The 25,102-nt window shown below is 53.6% G+C and overlaps 2 protein-coding genes and 1 long non-coding RNA gene across 10 annotated transcripts in view; 2 read left to right on the top strand and 1 right to left on the bottom strand.

Annotated features, from left to right (window-relative positions):
• Positions 1-14,313, top strand: part of LOC121475397 — a 33,517-nt gene extending 19,204 nt beyond the window's left edge. The window contains exons 4-5 of one of the 2 annotated variants that reach the window (XR_005983748.1): positions 4,291-4,469; positions 13,957-14,313. This is a non-coding gene — a long non-coding RNA (uncharacterized LOC121475397). The remainder of the gene's footprint in view (positions 1-4,290; positions 4,470-13,956) is intronic. The other variant, XR_005983749.1, reaches the window with a different exon arrangement.
• Positions 3,258-22,174, bottom strand: PATZ1 (POZ/BTB and AT hook containing zinc finger 1). 7 transcript variants are annotated; one of them, XM_041728636.1, is made up of 5 exons: positions 20,475-22,152; positions 18,993-19,056; positions 12,603-12,774; positions 6,236-6,373; positions 3,258-4,757 (listed from the first exon to the last, which is right to left on the bottom strand). In XM_041728636.1, the coding sequence occupies exons 1-5, from the start codon at positions 21,743-21,745 to the stop codon at positions 4,342-4,344; spliced, it is 2,061 nt and encodes a 686-aa protein (XP_041584570.1). In that variant the 5' UTR covers positions 21,746-22,152; the 3' UTR covers positions 3,258-4,341. The 7 variants fall into 7 exon arrangements, with proteins under 7 accessions (XP_041584570.1, XP_041584569.1, XP_041584572.1 ...); XM_041728635.1 differs by having other exon boundaries at positions 3,258-4,760; positions 20,475-22,150; XM_041728640.1 differs by having other exon boundaries at positions 4,577-4,760; positions 6,236-6,308; positions 20,475-22,153.
• On the top strand, positions 21,744-24,284 carry LOC121475757 (serine/arginine repetitive matrix protein 1-like). The gene is made up of 4 exons (XM_041729294.1): positions 21,744-21,749; positions 21,809-21,883; positions 22,021-22,527; positions 22,570-24,284. Exons 1-4 carry the CDS (start codon positions 21,744-21,746, stop codon positions 23,041-23,043), a joined length of 1,062 nt encoding a protein of 353 aa, XP_041585228.1. The 3' UTR covers positions 23,044-24,284.
• The last annotated feature ends 818 nt before the right edge of the window (positions 24,285-25,102 follow it).

Genomic DNA, 25,102 nt, shown 5'->3' with positions numbered 1-25,102 from the left:
GGGCTACCCAGTTGGAAAGTGGTAGTGATGGGATTTGCACCCAGCTGGAGACCACTGTGAACCAGGGCAGTGGTGATGACCCAGAAGAGCAGTGGCAACAAAGGCTGAGAAAAGGCTAAGATTCAGATGCCCAGAGATGCACAGAAAGAGCTTTCCAGGTGGCAGGTGTTCCGTGGGTAAAGGTCTGGCGCTGGGATTGAATGGTGTGCATGGAGAATGGAAGAGGCTGAGTGGGAGCCCCCAAGCCGGTTGGGGTCAAGCTATGGCACTCCCGAGTGGAGGGCAACGATGAAGAAACACTCTGGGCCTAGGTTCAGATCCTCAGCATGCCACTTAAAGCTGTGTGTTTGGGGCAAGTTGCTTAACTGTAAAAATAGCGCCTGTCTCCTTAGGCAGTTGTAAGGGTACACTGAATTTAGTCTATGTGAACTGTTTATTTTTTTTAAGATTTTTATTTATTCATGAAAGACACAGAGAGAGAGAGAGAGAGGCAGAGACACAGGCAGAGGGAGAAGTAGGCTCCATGCAGGGAGCCCAATGTGGGTCTTGATCCCGGGACTCCAGGATCATGCCCTGGCCAAAGGCAGACGCTAAACCGCTGAGCCATCCAGGGATCCCTATGTGAACTGTTTAGAGGGCAAATGGCACTTGTGTTAGTAAATACAATATATGTCATTATTATTAAGGTTATTATTGTCCAAAACTGGATGTGATTTGAAGGTTGGCATAAATAAAGGCCTGATACATGGAAAAGGAAAGCACAAGTGGGGCCTTGTGCTTGGGGCATACCAAGTAGGAAATGTGAGATGGGAGCCAAGGAAATACAGAGGAGGCAAGTTGCTGTGCAGTCGGTTTGGAGGGGTCCCCCAAGGATCTAGAGGGACAAACGCAGAAGAGAGCAGGAACAGAAGGAGCCAGGGAAGGGGCAGACATTCATTCTCACTCATGGGGAGCTTTTTGCCCAGTATTTGGTATGTTATTTATCCTCCCCAGAATCCTTCTAAGTCAGTCCTGTCATCCCCACTTTATAGGTAAGGATGCCAAGGCTTGGAGAATTGCCAGAATTGTAAAAAGTATCTCACAAAGTATATCCTGCGACTGGCTACAGCCCCAGACCTGCCAGGTCCCCAAGTCCCACCCACTTTTACTTATCAGTGGTCCCATTTCTCCGTAGCCCTCTATGCCAGGGTATCCTTGGTGCCATGGGGCTTCCCTCATCTCTGCTTGGGGCAGAGATGGGTGCTCATTGCTGTAGGGAAGTGAGACCTGTGCCCAGTCTATGCCCAGGTTATCAGGTAGTGGCTGGATAGGTTCCTGGTGTGACAGCTCTGCCTGGAGCAAATGACTTGGAGTGGGGTGCAAGGCAACCCAGGAGTCACCCAAGCATGAAGAGTACTTACCCACAAAGGGGCACTCCTTCTGCCACTGACCCTGACTTCCTCCATGGCTTTTTTCTACTCCACTGTGCAAATCCTTGACCTAGGGATATGGCAAGGTAAGGGCCTGCACTATGCCAAGCATGGTAGTAGGGATTTACATGTATGTAAAGGCACTCTCACTGGAGCTTGGGAATAAAGGTTCTGGAGTCTGAGTTTGTATCCTGGTTCTGATACTAGGTGACCTGGAGGCAGAAGGGGTGGGGTGCCCCTCTATCTCTGAGTCTGTTTCATCTGCAGAAGTTGGTAACGGGACCAACTTCACAGGTTGTGCTGAGAATTAGGCACAGAAACTATTAGCTCACAATGGTCTCCTTTAAGCTTCAAGTCTGTTTTACTGAGGAGGAAACTGAGGCTCAGAGATTTGCCCAGGGTTGACAGTGAGCAGATAATGGAGTTGGACAGCCAAAGCTCAGGCTCTTTACCCTTGACTATGACAATGTTCTATGCAGCTTTCTTCCCTGTGGTCTGATGGGCACAGGTGGACAATGGAAATACATTAGTTGGTGGGGAGGGGGCAGGCAGGGGGCCTCCTCTTGCTGCTCAGGCCTTAGGTGAGTAGTGCTTTGGAAGAAGCAGCCTGCTTACTTTGTTGTTCCCCTCCTGCTACACACAGGTACTGCTTCCTACCTGTGGTCCCTACCTGTCCATGGACATGATGAGGGGCTGTGAGGGGGACAGGACTGATAATGACTTCAGTTTAAGGCCTGGTTCTCTGCTTTAACGCCTGACGAGTGCCACCAGGTGGCAGATCTTGTGGTGGTCACAAGGCCTCAGCATTTTAGTATCACCCTTTCCTCTGACACTGATACCAAATGGCCCGAGCCTCCATCCCACACACTCCACAGAAACCAGCAACTTACCCAAGATTTCATGTAGATGGCTTAGAGGTGTTTTAAAAAATCCAGCTGAGTCTTTGCCTTAAACCAGAAAAATGTAATTAATGATACTAATGTGGGTCTCAGTCATTTCATGCTTTGTTTATTCCTCCTGGTCTGTGTTGATTTTTCTCTTTTATCACTCTTTTTCCTACTTCTTTGGAGGTTAAATGCTATTTCTATTAGTCTAGGGGTTTGCCTCTTCCTAGAGGCTTCTCAAGATGACTGGGCTGCTTTAAGTTGGCTAGCCCCCTCTCGCTGCAATTTTTGCTCCCATTAAATTCCTCACTGTGCTCATTTCTTGCCCCTTGTTTGCTGTCCTCTTCCCGCCTTTCCTTCATACATTTACCACAAAGCATGCAACAACCTTTTACTTAACCCTATACGTAACATGGGGTTTGGGGGGTTCACGTTGCTGAGCTTCTTAGAGCCCCTTGGCCATGAGAATTTTCTCCCTACCCATGTGCCTCCTTGGGTCTTAGCTGGTTGCTGTGCTGGGTCCTAACTCTAGTTCTTCTCTCCCAGAGCCCCACTCCCTGCCCTTCACCATCCTGGACTACCCTACCTACCCTCCATCACTATCACCACCTTGCCCAGTTTTTCTCCCTGGATGTTTTGTTACCTGAACTCATGGTTAAATCTGCTTACTTGTTAACTGTCTCTTTCCTAATAAGCTTCATGAGGATGTCCTGCTCACCAAGGGTGTCTGAGGCTGAGGCTGGCACACAGCAGTAGAGACAAGGAGTGAATATTTGTTGAACAAATGGGTGAATGCCAGCAGCTGAATCCTCAGTGGGAACGTGCACCTATCAGTCCCAGTGCAGTGGGTACAATGAGGAGGAAGAGAGGTCTCCTGGGATCCCACCCCCACCCCAGATGCCCACCCTCTGGGTCCCAAAGGGCCCCCCACCCAAGGCTGAAAAACTGGACTCAGGGGAGCAGATACAGTAATGTACTAACGTTTTTAATACAGTCTGATCAGATCAATTCACATCACCAGGTCAACCTGGGCCTGCTCACATATGACACACCCGAGGTACACAAGGTCCCCACCTGCCAGCTCTCCTTCCTTCCTGGCTACCAACAACACTGAAACCCCCTATACCTCCCTGACCAGACTGGCATTTTTAAAATTTTGCATAAAACTATTTCTTCCATAGACCTCAAACAATCAACTAGCCAAGTTAATTATGATACATCTAAACAAAGTTTAATACTAACCCTAACGTGTGACTGCGGTTTACAAAGAGCTCTGTATCACCTGGGATAGCTTTCAGTAGCAATTCACTACAACTGGTCCTAAAAAATAATAACAATAATAATAATAATTAGAGAATTAAAACCCAACAGCAAGTTGAATGGTTAAAATCACGTAAGAACTGGAATTTGGGGTGGTGTGTCCTCAATAGCTGAGCTTGTCCTAGTAGCAAAATACTACCTCCAGGTAGGGCTCAGAAAGGTCTGGGGCCCTCCAGGTCAAGGGTCAAGCTCAGGGGCTCTCGGAGGACACTCACCCCATGGTCCATGGGATGCTGTAGGCTTCCAGCTTCCTTCAAAAACAGTTGGGCATCAGCATTGTGTAAGTGGGTGGAGACCCTAATGTGGTTTCTCTTGAGGGATATGAGAAGGGGGAAGGGACCCAAATCACTGAAGTCCCAGAATGCCGTCAGGTGTGGGTTTGGGATTGGGGTCACTAAGAATTGAGCACCAGGAACTCCAGCTTCCGCCCATTAGAGAAACCGAGACTGGTGTTGCCTTGGAGGCCTATGTAGTGTTTTCTGCCCTTATCCCATACCAGGTCTTGCAGATATTCCTGCAGGGTATCAGATGAGAATCTATTTCTAAAGACCACTGAGGGGATGGGTGGTGGAAAGGGAGTGGGTGGGGTGACAGGGTGGGGAGAACGGGGAGTTAAAAACGAATAAAAATCTCTCAGCTACAGAACCCAAAGACATAACTTCCCTCCGCATTCACAGCATTTCTCAGCAGTCCCCAGTGGCCATTTCCGTGGGGACACAGCATCTGCCTCACTTCCCCTCAGGCCCCATGGGCTGCTGGTCAACCTCAGGATCTACTAAAGATGATGCAAACGCCGACTGGACAATCTGAAACCCAAACGACTCGAGAAGAGACATGTTCTGCTGGGGAGAGAAAGGTGAGCCGAGGGCAGGACCCAGGTCCCCCAGAGGGCCCCCAAGGGCCCGGACATGCACCTTCTGGATGTGTTTGTTCAAGTAGGACTTAGAGCGGAAGAAGCTCCCGCATTCGGGGCAAGGGTACTTCTTCTCCCCGTCAGACTCCATTTTGTTTTTGGGGACTGCCATGTCACAGGAGAAGGAGCCATTGGTGCTCTGCTTCTCGGGCGTCTTCAGGTCACTGGCGTCCGAGAGGTCACCATAGGAGTCGGAGCTCTCAATCGGATCCTGATGTGAGCATTTCTGGCCTTCTAGGAAAAAACAAAACACATAGGTAAAGATGAGGCCAGGCTTTGGAGATGCCTCCTCCTGGAGGGGTCGGGAAGGGCCAGCTCACAGGCCTGTGGAGGGCAGCGGATGGCCAGCCACCACCCTGGCAGAACCTACGGAGGTTCAGCTGCTCAGTCTGGGAGCCTGTTGTGCCTACGGGGTGAGACAGCAGGGCCCTGGGGCTGCCAGCCTCCCTCGCCGTGGACTCTTCATGCAGGTGCACGTGTATCGCTCACCACCATCTCAGCCTGCTTCAAGAAGAGGGTATGGAGAGGGGGCCTCCGCTGCTTCCATCCAGAACAATTCAAGGACCCCCAGCTCCTAGGCACTTTGTTGGCTGCCTCTGGGGTTAAGACGGCTGTTCTGAGGATGCTGAGCAGGTACATCAATGGCCTCACCTCCACACCAGACTAGCTGCACTCTAGCAAGGCAGAACCAGAGCCGAGAGGTCCTCAACCCGCGGAGCCCACTGACGGCTGAAACAGAAGCCAATCCTTTTCCCAGTGCTGCAAAAACACAAGCCCTGTCCTAACCGCCTTCTTTCTGCTGAAACCCATCCAGGGCCGAGCGGCCAAAGCATAGAGATTAAAAAGCAACTTTGAACAACTCAGTCAGCTAACTGTCCCCACACAGGGCTCAGGACAAGCTGGGCCTCGAGACAATCCTCATCACTCTGCCTTGCCCTGCCCACACTGCAGTCCTCCACCAATCAGCAGCTTCCTGCCTGGATTCAGAGAGCCATGCCGGGAAGGGAGCTCTGTGATGGGAGCGTGGAGCATGCCATCTCTGCCATTTCTGCCATCTGCCAAGCCCCTGGCATCATCCCCAAGGCAACAACTTCAAATACCACAGAACAACCTGAATCAACAAGTGAAGGTGGGGCCTAGGGAACTCTCCGCAGACCAACTCCAAATCAGAGGCAGTCACACAGCTCATTTATTGCCATGCATCTCACAAACGCAGCCAGAGGCCCTCCAGAAAGGGCTGCTCACAGCAACCAGTCACCCCTATAGAGGGGGAAGCCAGCCCTCGGCTCCCCCTTGTCCACAGGGTCGAAGGAAAATAAAGCATTCAGCGCAGCTCCACACCATCCTTAAAGGGCCACAGGCAATGGACAGGCCCAGAGTGACTCATCATGCAGGGCTCCTCTTCCAGCCTTGGGCCCGGGGCATCCCTGCAGGGCTCCAGACAGTGAGGGCTGGCCAGGAGCAAGGGAGGAGGGCTAGGGAAGAGGAGGCGGGGGCTGGATCTTGGCAGTGCCCTAAAGCCTCACTCACTGCCCTGGAGTGAGATACCCACTGTGACTTTCGTCCTGGAGGCCACTGCCACTCAGATCTCAAAGCCTCCTTGAGGCGGCCAGCAAGCCGGCAGCCTTCCCGCCTCCCCACGCCCGGCCCAGCGCCCCCACAACACAGTCTGCGCAGAGAAGCAAAGTGCAGAGCAAGGGGTCGCTTGCCTTTGTTGCCATAGGTCCTGGCGCAGTGGAACGCTGCTCCCCCATTCGGGATGGGCTCCTGGTGCCTGGAGACCTGGGGAAGGGGAACACCGTGGTGGGTTTTAACATGGACCTTTAAGTAGGAGGCAGAGGAGAAACCTAAACAAGACAAAAGGAGATGAGATCCCGCGGCCAGCACAGAGATACCTCTCTGCTTCCCCCACGCCTCTCCTCTGGCCGCTCTGGCTAGCATTCCCAGGTCAGCTGCACCTAGAAGGGGCCCCCTTGTTGGCTCAAAAACGGCTGCAACCACAGGAGCCACCTGGCTCAGGATAGGTGGCACTGTCCTCGAATTGGCTTCTCTGCAGAGCCCACTCTGCAAGGCTGTGGTGGAGGACCCAGGCCAGCTGCCTGGAGGGATGACCTGAGATCCTGCTCCTGCCAGTGCTAGAGGCCAAATGCCTCTAGGCTTGCTTGATGCCTCAGTAGTGAGAGGTTGGAGATGTCCCACAGCCCCAGGTCAACTGCAGAGACCGCAGCTAGAAATGTAGTCAGAAAAGTCATGAGGCTCAAGGGCAGCCACAAGACTCCAACCAACAGAATGCCTGCTTAACACTTGTAAAGGTAAATGCACAACAAACCAGATGGAGGCAAGATGAAATCCCAAAGGAATGGCTCCAGGAGTCTCCCTTCTTCTACCTAGCAGGACATGTTCTATTTTGCTAATTTTCTCACTTTCAGAATAACTGGATTTAAAAACTCTTCAGACCTTTTGAGGAACAACAGAAATAGCACATCATGTAAAAGGGGCTCAGTCAGCTTTTATTCACAGTCATCTTTTTGGTTTGGTTTTGGAGCATCCATCAGTTTCACTTAAGGAAGAAACAGAGATCATCCTTGTCTTTATTTTGGAGGAGGGGCAATCCAGCCATCTTGAAACTGCAGCAGCCCAACCCAGAAGCTCCGGTCAGTTTGACCCATGCAGTATCTCAGGCTGGGAAGAACAGATCTTGGGCCCATTTCCACACCAGCTGCCAAGTCTGAAGACATGAAACCAGGTAGGCCAAAGGATACTGACTTGGGTTTTGCAGGAAGTTGTGTCCTCCAACTGCACCATGGTCAAGGATCAAAACATGCCTTCAGCAGGAACTAAAGCGTTTTAGCATAAGGTCCACTTGGAGTGCTAGTGCCCTTTAATCTACTCCAGATGTGGTTGACACATTCTCAAGTGCTTTTTATTCCCCCTCTAAAATTACAGTTCTAGGATAACAGTGGGATCCACTTTTAATAGGTCAGAGGCTGCAGAGTACTGTGTAATGTCTGTACAAGACTTGTTTTAAAAAATCTGATTTGGCATGGCATTTCAAATACTGCTGGAACAGTAATAAAGGTTCACTTTCAGCAAGAGATAATGGTGTGCCAGTGCCCAGCACACCACGCGCATTATTCTGTAGAATTCCCCCAGCCACCCTATGAGCTGGGAATTATTAGTATACTTGTTTCATAGATGAAGAAATAAGAGGGTTGGTAAGGTTAAGTAACTTGCAGGCACATGTGCAGCTATTATATGGCAGAGCATGGAGTCCAACCCCAGGACACGTGCCACTATGTGGTCCTTAAGCACTGAGCAAACTCTTCAATGGGCCCTGGCCCTGGGGACATCCCTTAGATTTCAGCAGTAGGTTCATTATCACCATTTACACTTCTGTGTTTCTCTGCCATATTGGTGGGTTAGAATGGAAGCCACTAGCAGACAGGAGCTAAACTGTGGAAAGCTTATTTAACAAATACTCCTCTGATGATAGCAGTTGATGGTTTTGAAGGAAAGAAGGACTAAGTGAATTGTCCTTTCTTTCCTAATACAGCTACTTTACAGACTGGCTGGTCCAGTTACTGGTGTCCTACCCTGCCTAGTAGAGTGACCTGTCCTGTGCTGTGACTCAGCAGACTGTCTTGGGTCAATCACAGGGGACAGACTGGCTTAAGAGGGTCCCATATAGGGGTGCCTGGGTGGCTCAGCGGTTTGGCACCTGCCTTTGGCCCAGAGCGTGATGCTGGGGACCCGGGATCAAGTCCCACATCGGGCTCCCTGCATGGAGCCTGCTTCTTTCTCTGCCTGTGTCTCTGCCTCTCTGTGTCTCTCATGAGTAAATAAACATCTTAAAAAAAAAAAAAAAAAAAGGTCCCATATAAACATTCCTAAGAGGGAGGGCTGTTGTCAGGAATGAGGATATAAGACTAACAGGAAAGAGGACCTTAGCCCTGCCCCTGGGATTGGTGCTGTGGCCCCTGGCAACCAGCATAAGATATCAGGACTTTCGGAAGACACCAGAACTCCACTTTAAAGGGGATTTTCTGGGACACCTGGGTGGCTTGGTGGTTAAGCATCTGCCTTCAGCTCAGGGCGTGATCCCAGGATCTGGGATTGAGTCCCACATTGGGCTCCTTGCAGGAAGCCTGCTTCTCCCTCTGTGTCTCTGCCTCTCTCTCTCTCTCTCTGTCTCTTATGAATAAATACTTTTTTTAAAAAAAAGGGATTTTCATTTGTTTTATAGTCCCTGTAGAGCCTCTACAGTGGTGTGAAGCCCTCTCTACGGTGTACCAGAGCAGGTCCACTGAGATGAAAAGGGATGGGAAAGGAGGAAAGGAGCACCAAGAATCATATTTACTCCTTGTGGAAAGAGCTATACTAGGGGAATACAGCAGACGCTCAATGAAAATCTGCTGTGTTTTCCTGAAAAACACATGGCTAGGTCCTCTTGACTTTACCCCAGCTGCAGACTGTACTATCTATAGCAAAACCACATGGCAGGGTGGTAGGAGTAGATCCACAGCTGCCACTTAAAGCCCAGAACTTAAACACAGAGCAACTCAGCAGCCAAGTGTTGGGATAAAACAGAAGTCAAGTTTCTGAGAAGAACACATCTTTGAAGCCAGAAATATGTAGCCGGAATTCTGAACTCACCTACACATTCACCCGATTAACCAAGAACCAAAGATGCAGCTTGATCCAGGCACCAGAAGGATGAAGGCAGTGAGCACACTTGTGACTTCACTACAACCAACAAACCACCCTCCCTTGCACTCCAGAGATGAAGAATTTATAACCAAATTTATAAGTACGGATCCTCCACTGCATTTTCTTGCTTAGTATGCTGGAATTTGCACTCCAGAAGCAAATCTCCTTTTGCAAGTTTTACGTCCACACAGGGGTCAGGGACTCCTTTCTTCTTGTCCAAATTCTGATCGGGTCTTGCCCAACAGAGCTGTGCTGGAGGGAGACACTAAGTAGGTTTGTTATTAGCTCAGTCCAGGGGAATGGCAGGCTGTCTGTGTTCATGACTGGCACTGGTGACAACTTGTATGCTCACCTCTGACCAGAGAGAAGGCTTCTACCTTTAACCAATGATGTTGGAGTTCAAATGTTGAACTGTCATTCTGTCAAAAGCAGATTTCCAATAAGCTATCCATCCCTCTTTCTCATATAAGTATGTGTGCATATACAAAGACCCTGCTACAGAAATTTACAAAGGAAGGAGGAAAATCATGGTGATTTACCAGGTCCTTCTCTCCTTTCCACCATTCAACTCAACTGATTTCCTTGATTTGCAAATAGGGAAACAAGCCTTTCTAGCCATCGTTAACTCCTTCCACTACAAGTTATCTTCCTCTACAGATGGTATGACCCACATCCTGGTATTGGTATGTCTCTAAGACAAAGACAAAGTCATCTGTCTCAAATGTGGGGCTAGAGCAGCCAGGCTGCCTCTGTTCTTCTCATTCTTCATGGGCAAGAGTCATTTGCATGGCAGACTGGCAGATCTATAAGCAGTTAAGTCGAATGCTTGAGAACTGTTGGGATTGAAAGGGGTTGAAAGGGCACCTGATCCAACCTCAACCATCTGACCATCTGGTTGACATCAGCCTTTGCTTGAACCCTTGTGGAGATAAGTGTACATTCATTTATTTGTGCACCTCTTCCTGTATCAAAGCCTTGGCGGTGGGCAGGATGAAGGATGATTCAGTTTTCTGCATTCTGACTCCAGGGTCTTGATGTCTTTGGTATCCTTATCCTTTTCCTGGACAAACTACCTTCCTCTTCCTCCTTTTTCTTTTTCTTTTTTTTTCCTCAGGAGTCATCTCCTATTTCTGCCCAAAAAATGAGTCTTGAGGTAGAAGCCTGATCCTTCTCTTCTGATAAAGATCAAAATTGTTTTCTTTCCTTCTGTATGCCTAGGGAGGGCTGGACCAGAGCCCTCTTTTGTCTTCTTGAAGGAATGGGATTTCCCATTCTGACTCTAGGACTCAGAGGTGTTTAGCCTATAATCCAGATATAGTCTTGGCTTTACTGAGAAAAGGTGGGCTCTGGTTTGACTCTTCTGGTTCCCCCAGACCGTCACATGGCCTGTGGCTGCTGCCCAAGTCTCGACATACAACAGTTGTTGGCTTTGCCACATCAGCTGTCTCCTAACTGGGTCGACTTTCCCTGCTATTCCCTGCTGCTCTCAGCTCTTCTTTCCTCCTGAGCTGGGCCCCCGGGGGCTCTGGCCCTGGGCCTCCCGTCCAGTTCTTGCCCCACTCTGCAATCTGAGCTAAGCTCTGAGTTTCTTTCTTTCTTTTTTTCTGAGTTTCATCATTAACATCCTTCTCCGCTCTCACTGGTTTCCTGCCTCTGGTCTCTGACCTCAGTTCTCAGATGGAGAACTTAGGCTTGAAAACTTTACCAAGCACCTGCTGACTGCACATTGCAGGTTTAGTTATTTGTGAGGAGCCAGGGGGAGAGGGGTGCTGTCAGGAAGCCAGGTTAGGATGAAACCAGATAAGAAACCATCTTTTTCTAGAGCTGGGGCAGCCACGGTCAAGATGGTCAGCCACAGCCTGATAACTCCCTGCACACACAACCCCACTGCTCACTATTCAGGGGAAGCTCCTGCCAGAAAGGGTTCGACTGACATGTCAGAAAATAGGACGGAAGCTTAAGCAGTTTTTATTACCGCCTCCCCCGCTATCACAGCAGGTTTCCTGGTGGTACAAACATCAATATCCGTGGCCTTCATGGCAAACCCCAGGTGTGCAATCCCAGAGAGGGACCCAGCTCCAGGGCATGAAGAACACTCAGCTACTCAGCAGTCTTTCTCTACCAGTGACCTCAGGGCATGTGGAGACAGCACAGGCACCCAGAGACTCCAGCCAAGGACTGCAAGGGTGTTGTGCCTGGTCCATAACAGAGTGTCAGCCAGCTGTGTCTTTCCTAACATGGTTACAAAGCGTAAGGCCGGGACTTCCCAAGTGGGTAGCTTCTTGCGGGGAGTTCAGAGAACTTTGACCTACCTTGTCTCCTGGGATCATCACAACCACCCTATGCGGTGGGCAAGGTGGGGTGTTCTTAACCCCTCTTAAGTGACGAAGAAACCGAGGCTTAGAAAGGGAAAGGGAGAGCTCAAGGTAACAGAGTAGGGCCAGGTAGGAGGGGTGTGGACTAAACACTGGATCCCCTAACCACCTCAGTCCTCAATCCACTAAGCCATACCCAAGACTTCCAGAGGCACTGGGACAACACTGTCCCAGAAGAAAGGACTTCCCAGCAACGTCCCCACCTGGCCAAAGCAAGCGCACCGTGCAGAAGCATCTTCACACCCACCACAGACAGCTGCCCCGACCTCCTTCAGCACAGATACGGCGCAGGCCTCCTCCACTGACACTGTGCTTGCACAACACAAACCTTAGCCCTCCAACCACCAACAAGCCTTGGCAGAAGCTCAGGGGCAGGCCTGACTTCATCACGACAGCACTGAGGCCACAGAGCCAGACCCCACCTAGGCCAACCTCAGCCTCAAGCGCGCTGTCCTGCTCAGAGCACCTTCCACCTTCCTGTCTCATCAAGACCACAGTCTACCTGGGTTTGGGCTCTTTTCTGACCGTTCGTTAGAAACTTTCTGCCCCTTGTCCATCTCCAGACTCAACCTCCTTCCTTGGTTGTTGAAGTTCACATGCCAGTGAATCAGCCAGCAAAAGCTCTCAAGCAGGACCACCTTTTTCCTACTTTTCAGTCCCTAATGCCTCTCCTACCAACCTCAGGAGTTCCGTGGTGTCTACAAAATATATCCATCCTGCCATCCACACAGCACATGTTATGAGCCCAGGTTTGGAAACAGTACTCTCCTTCTGTTCCCACTTGCTGATCTCTTGGGAACTCCTATTCCAAGCATTCCAAGTATGGAAAGGTAGAGGTGTAGCTAGCTGGGCAATGAAGGTGTTTATTGTTCATGGGAAGGGAGGGCCAGCAGTGCAAGGAGTGGAGTCTGAGGCAAGGTGATCAAGACACCCCTGGCCTCCCATGCAAGCTCAGGCCCATCCCCTGGAAGTGAGGAAATAGCAAGGAGATTACCTCGGTTACAGATGCTGCAGAAGTTGCTGGGCCCCTCACTGTGCTTCTTCAGGTGGTCTGCCATGTACGCTGCCCGCAAGTACTTCCCACACACCTGGCAGGGCACCTTATCTTCATGACAAGCCAGGTGGGAGCGCAGCCGGTCTCGAGTGGCGAAAGAAGCATTGCAGGTCTGAGGGCAGAAAGGAAAACAGAATGAGGTGAAAACTGGCATTCCACTCCTGACTCCCCACCAAGCACACCAGGAAACAAAAAACGTTTTGGACCAACACATGGAATCCCCATATAAAGAGAGCTTTACGTGCTACCCACACTTTCTCCCCAGAATGGCAAGTAAGTTGCTCTTATTTCCCATGATGCCCCCTCATGAGACACTTGAGTTGGAATTCTTGGTTCCAAGTGGTTACTACAACATGCCCAGAACATGGTACACTAAGTTTCACACTCCTTTACAAAATAAAGATGAGGCATTCATTCATTCTTAAACATGAAGAACTGACTTTAGTTGGACGGACTATACTGAACTTACAGAAGTAAATTGGCATATGAACAGACCAGTCTTCCTGTTCTCCATCCTGGATTTTCCCTACTTTCTTTATACAAAGAATTCAATTTATCCACTTTATTCAAAAGTGACGTTAGTCTTGGCCACAGGGGAATGAAAGCGAAGGCAGGACAAAGCACAGAGATTACTCCTTGTAATATTCTTGTGAGTTTGTATTGAGAAAGCAGCCCATAAAATGATAGCACGTTAGCAATTCTGCTAACGTGAGAATTAGCAGAGAGAAAGAAGGCCACATGATTCAGAAGCATTTATGATGTCAAGCTGGGGAAGTGCTGGTAATAACAAGAATGATACCACCCCACATTGATCTAATATGCATTCTATGCCAGGCAGGCACCATGGTTAGCCTTTCAGAGACACTGATCCCATGCAATCCATCCTTATAGGAGCCCTCTGAGGCACGCTGGTTCTCACTCTCAAAGAGTGTGGCCATAGAAAGCTGTGGTATGAGCACCAAATCCTAGCCAGATCCCAGGAGCAGATGACTCAGGAGCTGTGGGTCAGCACCAGAGCCCTGGGAGGCAGCCCCAGGTCCTCAGGCATTTCCTATACCTGAGGGCTTACTTGACTCAGTCTCAGTCCCTGACCTCCCCACAACAGTCCTTCCTCATCTGGAGGTTTGCTCAGGTACTCCAGCCTTGGAGGTCACAGAATGTCAGGGAAGTCCTTGAGGGAGTTCAGTCTGGAGAGTTTAAAAACTATTTGGATTCCATGGAGATATTTCAGAGTTTCACGTTAAGTTTGATTCATTGTTCTATGTGTGTATGTGTGTGTGTTTAACTATTTTAGAACTCCCAAGAGAAAGCAACATTCACCTTCAGAGCGAATGTTAACCTACTGAAGACCCACCACCCCATTAGGTCACTAGAATGGAGCTGCTCCTGCTGTCTAACAGAAGCACTTCCTGAGATCCCGAGACCTCGAGGTAAATGTCTGAACGCCATTACCACGTACAAATGTTTATCTCCTTACTGTACATGCTCAAAGTGAGAAACCAGTGTATGCGATACTGTGGAGGCCAAAGATGCTGCTGTTCCTACTCCAATCCCCAATGTCAGTGTGCATCAGGACAGGCTCTCTTGTTCTCAGTCATCGTCTCTTAAGAAATGGCTGCATATCTGAACAGAACACCTTATGCTAATGAAATACTGCCTTTATCTGTTTTACACATTGAGTTTATTCATTTGACAAATGAGGAAACTGAGTTTGGAGAATGATTTGCCTGAAGTACACGACTCAGCTGCTGGCCAGTACCCTGCTTCCCCTCCCAGCTTCCCTGAGGTATTTGTCCCTTACCACTTTATAGCCAGGCAGACAGAGGCCCAGAGGGGATACAAGATGGCTGGAATATGAACCAGCCCCTGTGCCTGTGCTCTGCCCATTTCCATACTCAGCAGGGATAGCTTCTGGTGAGGGAAGGGTACTTATACTTTCTAACACAGTGCAGGGTGGCCAGGACTCCCCAGAAAGGGAGAGGTGACAGCATTTGTGCAGAGAAACTCGAACACAGGTGACTTAGGAAACATCATAGGCACTTGGGTCTTGGGCATAGGTGGGCCCCTCCTCAGTCAGACTTCTAGACCCAATCACCGGCAAAAGTGTGTGTGGGGCATTCCATCTTCCACCCAGCCCACCTGCCTGTAAACCAGAGCAAGGGTGCCAAAAACACCCCGGGGAGAGAGGGGTACACCTGACAATTATCTGGGGATAATTTGCCAGCTTTGCCAACCAGTGACCTGAGGACCAGCCCTCCAACAATGAGAGGCAGTGTGGTCAACGCCTAAGATCTCAAAGGAACCAAACATGGACCAGGTGTAAGAAAATGTGAAAGCACACATTCAGAATTCCAACTTCTGTGGTCCCTGGGAGAGGCGCCACTAGAAGGATGTGAAAGCGATGCCTTGTTTCTCCTGCCAACCTCCTTTGGGGTCTGTCCTTTAAAGCACTGCCTGTCATACTGTGCTACCTAAGGATAATGGACAGCCAGACTTCAATTATCCACAAGTGGATTATCCATTTGAGGGATTAGCTAGGCAAAATTAAAATCTCAGACCAAGCCGACTTCCCCCACCCCCTCTTCCATTGATTATCTCTGAAGGAATGAAAGCTAACTTTACCCTGAGCAAACATAATTAGGAATGTAAATCTGCTGCTGGGGAAAACCCTCCCACAAACACAACAAAAACTTTCACTATATTACAAAGCCAAGCTGCAGTTGGCTTCTCTGTGCCAGAAGTGACCCTTCATGGCTACAGTCCCTAGAGTTTTGGTGGGGAATTGTCAAAGTTTAAGTCCGAGTCTAGGCCTGTCAGAAGTTTAGACAACACAGAACATAGAGCTTGGTCACACAACACAGAAGAGTGGCCAAAAGAGAGATAGATCTCAAAGAAGGGGATACCTAAAATCTATATACTGGGGCAACTCGGGAGAAAGGCGCTTCTCATCCTGGAGACAGAGAGAAGACAGTGCGACCCTGATGGGACAGGAGTGGGCCAGCATAGCATGCTCTGATCACCACTGATGTTTGGAATGGCCATCACCTCCCCCTCGGCCCTGTGCACAGACAGCCTGTTGTTGTTAGGAGCACATCTGCCAGGTCCCAGCCCAGCCACCCTGAGCTTGGGTCTCCTCTGGTCTTCCCCATTCAATACTGAGTCCCAGCCATGCTCCATTCACTCCCCTAACAGTTTCTCCCCATCCCAGAATTCCTAAAGCTTTTCCTCCCCAGGGTTAAGCAACTCAGGAATGGTGCCCAAATGGTATCAGGGCCACTAGTACACAGCCAACCTTTGGTGGCCTTTGTGGGGGGATGGGGGTGTGGTCTTAAGCAGTCTTTTTTATAGCCCTGGAAGAGTAAAGGCAATACATGGAGGCCCAAGGCCATTGGCCTCGCTGGTCCCTTTCTTCTTGGGGCTGTCAGCTCCCTTGTTCCCAATTCAATTAATCCCTTCTCTAATGAGCTACCCCAGCCCAAACCATCCCAACTAGCCCCTGAGAAGTGAGGCCACTACAAGTAACAGGAGAGGTCTTGAGTTGCTCTAGTCTCTTGGCTTCAGGCTGAACTCCATGTGGGGGAGATGGCCCAGCCCCACTGTAGTTATTAGGCTAGCAGTGCCTGAGACATCTGAGCCAGTGAGGGGCACTCAGGCCAAGCCCTGGGGAGATGTGTGTGTCACTGCTAAGCCTGAGGCTTCATGCCCCGACACTCAGATGGTCTTTTCACTCAAGCTGGGGCACCAGTGTCCGTAACTGGCCCCTTCTGTCATCTGTGGTATTAGGAGGGGTGGAGAGGTATAGCTCGGGCCCAGCTCTTACCCAGGGAACCAACGCCCAGAGAGCTATCTCTTCACCTCTGATGCTTTCAGAATACACACCATGCAAAACTCATGCCCCTGTTGTTTAACCAAGCCCAGGCACACTGGCCAGCCAGCCCAGACAGCCCAGCATGTCTGCACCTGCTGGCTCATCCTTAGGGGAGTTCTGGCTAATGGGGCTGGAGGTAGGGGCTGCAGGTCTGTAAGTGTTGGAGGAGCAGGGCAGGAGTGGGCTCCTTACGTACACCAAGGGACAATGATGTCAGTGTTATGACAGAGATCAAAGACAAAACACACAAAGCCTCAAATGTTAGAATGAAAACTTTTATCATCACTCGTTACCCCCGTGGAGGCTGGGGGTGGGGGGGCTAAAGGGCATATCACTGGGATCTAAGGTGGGGTCTACACCTGCTTTATCAGCCCCCAAAACAATATACTGGGGTGATCCAATATAAAGCTACTGGTTAGTCTAGTTCCTGAGCAGACCTGCTAATAAACCTCAAAAACACAAAAGTCTAACTCACTAGCCAGAAATAAAAGCAGGACCTGTCTGAGTGGGAAGGGACAAGGGCAGCACACAGGTTGACCCAATCTCCTCTGGAGGGGGACTCATCCTTAGAGGAGGGAGGGGGATAGCCAAAGCCCACACCTTATGGGAGGTGATGCTAAGGGAGGGAGAAGCACGTTAGCCCGTGACTTAGTTCTTGGGAAAGCACCAACCCCTAAAATCACCCAGGCAAAGACAGATACCTAGGGGTGCCAACTGTTAAAGGGGGGAGAAAAAAGCAAGAGAACCCAGAAAGAAACCTACAGCCTGTGGGGGGACCCAGAAAGGAGCTCCTTACTACCCCTGGGGTCCCTGAGCTGGGAAAGACTACAAATCACACAGGAAGGAGCTGGGCATGGTGGGCAGGAACCATTTTGCTGGCCTCTCCCAAAAGCAGGGGTCTCAGAGCAACCGCCATTCCCGTTCCCCTCCACAGAAAACCCTCTCTGGGGAGGCCCCGGCTAGCCTACAGGCCACTGGGTAAAGGCCCGGCTGCCCTCTGAGGCAGTCCAGCCCTGCCTCAGATATCCCGGCGGGGCTGGGCAGAAGAGAGCGCTGCTGGAGTGTGCTGGGCCCAGGTTTTCGAGGGCTGGGAATGATTTTTTTAGAGAAAGGGAAAAGGCGGTGTCAGGAACCGAATGGGACGACCTCCACAAAGCAGGCTGGGCAAAGTCCCATGATGGCAGGTCGCTAGGAAGAGATTCCAGGGGCGGCAGGCCGCTGCTGCTCCCAACCCACACCTGGAAAAAGGGCAGAGAGTGCAGGTTACCCCCCTCGGCCACCGGGCTCGCCCCCACTGCCCTCTGGGCTCCTCCTACTCTGCCAGGCTGCTCAGCACACTACCTGGGAGAGTCACAATGTGCTCTGTGATGAGAGACTCAGAGACAGAAGGCAGCAAGGCACAGACGGATCCCAGCATGCCCACCCTAGGTCATTGTCCTCAGGGGAGGCCACCTGGCCTGGCTGGCTGTGAACAGCGTCCACACCTGGGCCCTGGGGGCTCGCTGCCCTACCTACAGCACGTCCGTTCCTCCCTGCAGGTCTCCCTGAACCCCTCCCTCCTTGCCACCAACAGGATAAGAGAAGCACGTTACTCTACCAGAAGCTATAACAAGCAACCCCCCTACTCTCTTCCCCTCAGATGGCGGGAACGTGGCAGGGGAGGGAAGATAGCCAAGGAGAAGATACAGGTGTTCCACACAGGAATGCTCAGTGGCCAGGAGAGGAAATTCAATTTCCTGGGTACCAGAGGGCCCCCAGATACTGTTGAAACAGACACACCAAGGGTGAGACTTTTGCCCAGCTTTCCCTGCTACACAAAGAGCTCACCAGAAGAGGAAACCACCTTCCTCTCCAGTCCTCAGAAGCCCTGGCTGCTTGCACACATGGCTCAGATGGGTTAAACAGGTGCCAGTGAACGAGACCATTCACTCTTGTCCTCCTTTGCTGTCATTCCCACTGCCACCCCTCATGCCCTGAACTCAGGGGACCCCAGAAAGTCAGCCTGCCTGGTTGACAAGGGAAAGAGCTGTTAGCTGGACCACCAGGAGCTCTTTACAAACCCTTCCCTCTCCGCAGTGGCTCCTGCAAACTGCTGGGAACCAGAAGCCAGGCCCAATGGGGAGCCAGTGCCCCCAGGACAACACTTGTGCAACGTGGCCCACCGTCCAAGGAGCTGGCAAATGCCAGGAGAGGAAAGCCAAGCAAAAGAGCGAAGACAGAGACAGGGTGGGAACCAGGACCCAGCAACCAGGAAGGAGGGGACATCAGCGGTGGGGGGGAGGGGGCCAGGGGGGAAGAACAAAGGAGGAAAGCATACGGGAGGCTGGAGGGACAGAGGGGGAGGTGTGCACAGCAGTGGTGGTCAGTTAGCGGCCCAGCACACACATCAGCTGGCTTGTGGCTGGGCTGGGAGAACAGCAGCATTCTCTTTCAGCCCATCTCGTCCCGGCCCCGACCCCTACCTGACACTTGTGAGGCCGCTCAGAAGTGTGCACCTGCTTGATATGTCCATTCAAGTGATCAGGCCTGGAAAAGAGAACCAAGAGACACTTTAAAACAAGACCTTAAAAATGGGGCCACAAACCTGGCCAGACCCCCGACCCCTACCTACCTACACACACACACACACACACACACACACACACACACACACACACACCTTCCCATGGAGAGGACTCCCTCTTCCCCATCCCATCCCAACAAAGACAAAGTCACCACCCAGCTCCACAGGCCCAGGCCTCTCTGCCCTGCTTTTCTCTAGAGGGGGAAGGGAAGGGAGTATTTGTCTCTGACCTTGCCTACCCATTCCCCCCAACCCCACCCCCAGAAGCTCAAATGATTTCTGGGACCAGGGGAGGTGGCTTTAGAATGAGACAAGGCTGCACTGCAGCCTTTCTGGAAGGGGGTATGTGTGATTCATTGTCCAGACTAAAGCCCCTTAGAAACTCAGTGTTCCCCTCCCCCAGCCTCTCCCACCAGGGCAGCCAATGAATGCCACCCGGATGGAATTCAGTCCCCGGAGGCCACGGGATAGAGCCTTAAGTCCCCAGCTGGGCTGGTAAACCAGATGCCCGCGGAGCAGGTGGGCAGGGGCTGCCTGACCGGTAAGACTGGTTCCTGGCTGGGGCCCCTCCAAGGGAGTTCTCCATCTGTAGGTTCACAGACACACACGCTCCTCAGTATCCAGGCAAGTTAAAACCAGCCTTTTATTCTGAATATTATCTTACAAGGAAAAGCAAAATAACCCTCTGCTCCCAGAGAAGTCTTCAGTTCCCTATCAGGCTCGCTAAAAAGTGACTCTAAAAACACATCCTCTCTGTCCTGAAAGCATAAAGGGCATCACTGGGTTCAGTTAGGCTCTGGAACCACCAGGTCGGAGTAGGTCAAAGATTTTGGTGCTAAGAGACTCGGTGCAGAACTCTGTGCTCCATGATCCCAGGAGGGTGTGAGGGCCAAAGCTTGAGTCTGCCTACCCAGGACGGCTGGTGCCTGGGGAGGGGGGGATTTAGTAGCATGGAGTATAAGGAGTCCCAGATGCACTTGTTTCACTCCCTCCCTGGGCAGCCATTCAAGCAGGGAAAGTCGCTGGAGGAAAAGCCTCCAGTCCCCAGAGGGGGCCCCACGCCTGGTGCCAGAAACACAAAGGGAGCCCAGGGAGAAGAATGGTGAGGCCCGGTGGCTGTGGCCTGAGGAATCCAGCCCCTTCCCAAAAGGCCCAAAGGAAGACAGACAGTAGGGCACGCCTAGTGCCAGAGAACTTCCCTGCAGGAAGAGAAAGCAGCTCTTGGCCACACAACCGGGGCCAAAATACTCTCCCCAAACCTGATGTGGCCCTAGAGGATCGAGTGACCCCCACAAATCCCACACCTCCCAAATCTCAGCAAGAAACTGTCCCATGAGCCAGGAAGAGAACAGGTCACGGGGTAGGGGGCACTATTCCTCACCTGGAGAAGCCTTTCCCACAGCTCTGGCAGATGTAGGGCTTGCCCACCGACCCATCGTGGGATCGCACATGGTAGGACATGCGATCTTTTCTCTTGAACCGCAGCCCACACACCGGGCAAGAATAGGGCTTCTCTCCCGAGTGGGAAAGCTTGTGCCGATTGAGATGGTACACGTCACGGAAGATCTTGCCGCAGATCTCACATGCCACCTGCTTCCTGGTCCGGCTCCTCTTTCGGGGGCCGTCGGGGTCCTCAGAGATGGGGAGCCCATTCTCACCCAGCCTGGGTGGAGGAAGGTCGATATAGCCCAGCTGGAGGCTGGTGACACCATGCTGGGCCTCATGCTGCCGGAGCCGGTTGGCATCAGTGAACACCTTCCCACACAGGCCACATGGAAGGATGCCCGCCTCCCTCAGGCCCCCTGGGGACCCGAACATTGAGTCCAGCAGGTTGGCCTTCCGTGGGCGGCCCCGGCCTCGCTTGCCAGTCAGGGGAGGGGCACTGGATGCCACATTGGGGAACGGGGAAGTCAGCAGTTGGGGGGACAGGGGTCCGGCCACCATGGGCAAGCGGTCCACCCCAGGTAACACAGGCAGGGAGGCTTGGCTCGCAATGGCTGCACCAGCAGCCCGGGCTGCCTCCTCCTCGGGCTGCATGCTGCCTGCGATGCCATTGCTGTTGGCTGCCAAGGCTGCCCCGTTGGTCATGTCCAAAGGGAAGCCCAAGTCCGAGGTCCCAGGGGGACGAAAGAGCATGATGTCTGCCCGGGCAGGGGGCACCAGGATCTGCACATTAGACTGTTTGATGACTTCCTGGCAGATCTCAATGACCGACCTCATCAGTAGGAACTTGGCAGCCGTCATGAGCTCGGGGAAGCTCTCCAGGCGAACCACGATGCGGGAAGTGTACGCGAAGTCCAGGATGTCCCCGAACACCTTGGAGCTTATGGTGTGCATCTCCAGCTCCCGGCTGCCCCCAGCCCCGCCGCCTGGGGCCGCCGCTGCGCCCCCCACGTCAGCGGGACCCCCGTCAGCAGCTCCGCCGTCGCCCAACTGGGCGCTGAACACCGACTCAAAGTACTCGCTGCAGGCGGCCAGCACGGCGCGGTGCGCGGGGAAGCTCTCGTCGCCCACCCGCAGGAGCACGTCGCAGAAGCGCCCGCCGTTTTTGCGCTGCTGGTTCAGGTTGTGCAGCATCTCGGTGCTGTGCCTGCTCACCTGGTAGGTGTAGCAGCCCGATGGGCCGCAGGAAGCGTCGTTCACCCGCTCCATGGCCGCCGCCCCCTCCCCACAAACCGGGCCGCGGCGCTCGCCCGCCCCCCTCCCTTCCCCTAGGCAGCGAGAAGCCGGGCGCAGCGGACGGATCTACACTCCCCACACGTGCCGGCCCGGGGCTCTGTAGTCTCGCAGGTGCGCCGAGCGCACACGCCCCCTGCCCGGATCGGACTGTCTAGACCGCAGGGCGCACCACCTCCCACATAGCTGCCCCCACCCCTGCTGGACCGAGCGCTCCTCTCTCCTCGCCGCCTGCCCGCCTCCCCTTCTAGGTCTACCTCCGGGGGGTACGCGAGCAAAGAGGTGCGCCCCTCCCGCAAACGCGCCTGCCACCTCCCCTCCCGCCCGCCAGGCGGCGCCGGCGCGCAGCCAAAAGGGGCGCGCGCGCGCGGGGAGGAGGCGGAGGGGTCTGCCGCGCAGGCGTGCGCGCGCGCGCCGCGGCTTTCCCGGGCCCGCTGGGGGCGCGCGCTGCGTCCCCTGCAAAGCGCGAGCCGGGGCGGGGGCGCCGGAGCGGAGGAAACAAAAGGCGAAGGCGGCGGCGGCGGGGCGCGCACGGGGGCGGCAGCGCGGGCCTGGTCCCGGAGCCTGGCGGGCGGTGGCGACGGCGAACGCTGGAGCGAGCGGGCAGTGGCGGCGGCTGGGTGGGCCCTTCCCGGGGCCGGGCGAAGGCGGCGGCGGAGCGGCGGCGCTGCGGCCCCGGCCTCCGTGTGTTCGGAGCGGAGGAAAGATGGCAGCGGCTGCACTTCCTCTTGCACTTTCACCCCTGGGGGGAGGAGAAGGAGGGGGCGATACCAACAACACCCCCCCCTCTCGCTTGCAAGGAGAAAAAAAAGAAACGGCGAGCTCGGCGTGGGGGGCCCCCGGCGCCCCCGGCCCTGCACGTGCGCACCCGGATCCCTGGTCCGGGCCGCCCCGCGCTGCAAACTTTCCACTTTCTTTGTGCCGAGCGCCCCCCCCTCACCCAGCCGAGGATGCACGTCCCCCCTTCCCTATTTATACACCCCCCCCGCAGCTCCGCTCCCCCCGCTTCCTGCCCCCCCCTCCCCATTCCCCAGCTCCGCCAATGCTGGCGCAGACTGAGCCCCCGTCCGGCCCCCGCCTCCCCACCCCGCCCTCGGGGCCGGGGGCTGCAGTCTCAGCCCCCCCGGACCAATGCAAACGAAGCGCCTAGCCAGCAAACCAGCTCCCGCTGTCCCTCCCTCCCCGCCGAGAGTGGCGGCGAGCGGACGGGAGGGAGGGGTGAGGGACCGAGGGGTGCAGACCCGGGCCCCCCAGCCTGTGGTGTGCACCCGTAAGTCGAGCGGGCGTCGGTTACCCTTCGGAGCCCCACTTTGATGCGCCAAATCCCCAGAAGTCGCCTGCGACCGCCTTCCCGCTCGCAGCGCCAGCGAGGGCCCGGGGTCCTGGCCGGGGGCAGGCCGAGCCTCCGGAGCTGCTGCTGCTGCACCCCTCTCACTGGCCGAACCGAGGGGGCTGCGTGCCCGGGAGAGCTGCGGAGAGGAGGCCACCGTGCAGCCCTTCTCCCAGACCGCCACACGTTGAGCTTTGTGCCCCGGGGAGCGGGAAGTCACTGGCTCGGGGAAGCGACCACACAGAGGCAAGGGCGGTGGACAGGAACGGGGGGGCTCCGCGCACCCCGGCAGCGCCCAGACAGCCGGGGGTACTGGCGGGCCCGGGGAGCGCCGTAAAGCCTCCCGAGGCCGGGAGCATCCCCAGCGCCCGCAACCCGGAGAGTCGCCGAGCGCTCCAGCCGGGGCCCCGCCGGCAGGCCAGGGCGCTTTGTCCCCGGCGGGCCTGGGGATGCTGCCGCGCGCGGGTTGGATGCCGAGGTCCGCCTGCCGGGGAAGTGCTGGCGGCCGCCACCAGCCGGCTCGGCGCCCGGGGCTGCGGGCACCGCGTGCGCGGGGAGGAAGTTCCCACAGTTGCAAAGAGGGAGCAAAGTATGTGTTCCAAACTTTCCACGGTTCCAAACTGAGCGCTTCCATTAAGAGAAGCGGTGTGCGGGGAAAAGCATTCTGGGTATTAGCATGCAAATGAACGGGCCCGGCTTCCAACTCCGCTCGGGACTCCCGGCGCCGCGCGCCTCGGCTGCACCGAGCCACGCGCGCAGTGGGCGGCTTCCGGGCGGGGCGCCGGGGCGGACCCGAGTTCGAATTCGAGACCTCAGCTCCCCGGTTGTGTGTTCTGGTGGCTCCTGAAGCCTCTGTTCAGCAGAGCCCGTTCCCTAATACGTGCACTCGGGACAGCAGCACCTGTCTCAGGAAGCGATGAGGATTCAAAGGGCACTTCATTCTGTGCTGGTGGGTCTCTCTCCTTACGCACCTGCGCCCTTCCTAGGGCGTAGTAGGTGCCCAATGTCTGTTGGGAGAGAATACAGGAACGGAGGGACTTGAGGAAAGTTCCCTTTATCGGGAGCCAGGCGATCTGTGTTCTAAGCCCAGACTCGTGGTGTCACCTCAGGCTAGTGCCTTATCCTCTCCGAGCCACCCACAGCTCAGAGATTCGTGGCGGATCCCAGGAACCGCCAGTATTTGTGATCGAGAGGGCCGCAGGGAACAGCCATAAAGCGGAAAGGGACCTACCTGATTATTGAGTGCTTATGGTGTACACTCCTCCTCTCTCTAAGGTAGATGTAAACACTCACATTCTACTGCTGAAGAAACAGGAAGATGAGTGACCCCGGGGCCACACAAATCCAACCAGTTAACCTGAGTGTGCTCTCTCCATACCAGTACCTACCCGATGAACCAGGAACTGGCTCTCATTGCACCAGGCTTCTTTTAGGAGACACTGTCCTGTGATTGACTTCATACCAGAGGGTTCACCCGAGGAAGATGGATTCACAGAGTGCTCTCAGGACCTTCTCCCACAGTGCAGTGAAGATAACAGAAGATGCATCAGCCCCATTCTGCAGATAGGAAGCCTGAGGCTCAGGGAGCTTGAGTGAGTGGCCCGGGATCCCACCATGGAGAAGTGGCTAGAGACAGGTCTGAAGCTCAGTTCTGGCCCCAGCTGCATGTCATCTTGGCAGTATAATTGTTTGGGGGTGGCAATGGGGCTGCTGTGATGATCTCTCAAATTCATTTCATACTCATCCTTCAGTTTTGCTCATCTCTTAGGCTCCCAAGATTCCATCCTGTAATTTCAGGTGTGCTTACAGGACACACACACCCCTTTTCTTTCTTTTCTTTTCTTTATTTTTTTTCGTAATTGAGGTGAAATTCACTTTATGAAAATCTACCATTTTAGAGTGTGTAATTCAGTAGCACGTATTACATTCACAGTGTTGTACAACAATTCCTCTATCGAGTTCCAAAACATTTTCATTACTCCAAAAGAAAATTCAGGGCAGCC

Source organism: Vulpes lagopus, chromosome 14 (genome assembly GCF_018345385.1).
Source record: "Vulpes lagopus strain Blue_001 chromosome 14, ASM1834538v1, whole genome shotgun sequence".
NCBI lineage: Eukaryota > Metazoa > Chordata > Mammalia > Carnivora > Canidae > Vulpes > Vulpes lagopus.
This window is presented reverse-complemented; position numbering and strand designations above follow the sequence as displayed.

Coding starts and splice junctions, on each gene's coding strand:
- PATZ1 (XM_041728635.1), bottom strand. CDS start 21,745: ATGGAGCGGGTGAACGACGCTTCCTGCGGCCCATCGGGCTGCTACACC. Junction 19,057..20,474: donor TGTGGGAAAGGCTTCTCCAG/GTGAGGAATAGT, acceptor TCTCTTTTCCAG/GCCTGATCACTTGAATGGAC. Junction 4,761..6,235: donor CAGGACCTATGGCAACAAAG/GCAAGCGACCCC, acceptor GTTTTTTCCTAG/AAGGCCAGAAATGCTCACAT.
- LOC121475757 (XM_041729294.1), top strand. Junction 21,884..22,020: donor GGGGCTCTGTAGTCTCGCAG/GTGCGCCGAGCG, acceptor CTCCCCTTCTAG/GTCTACCTCCGGGGGGTACG. Junction 22,528..22,569: donor ACCCCTGGGGGGAGGAGAAG/GAGGGGGCGATA, acceptor CTCGCTTGCAAG/GAGAAAAAAAAGAAACGGCG.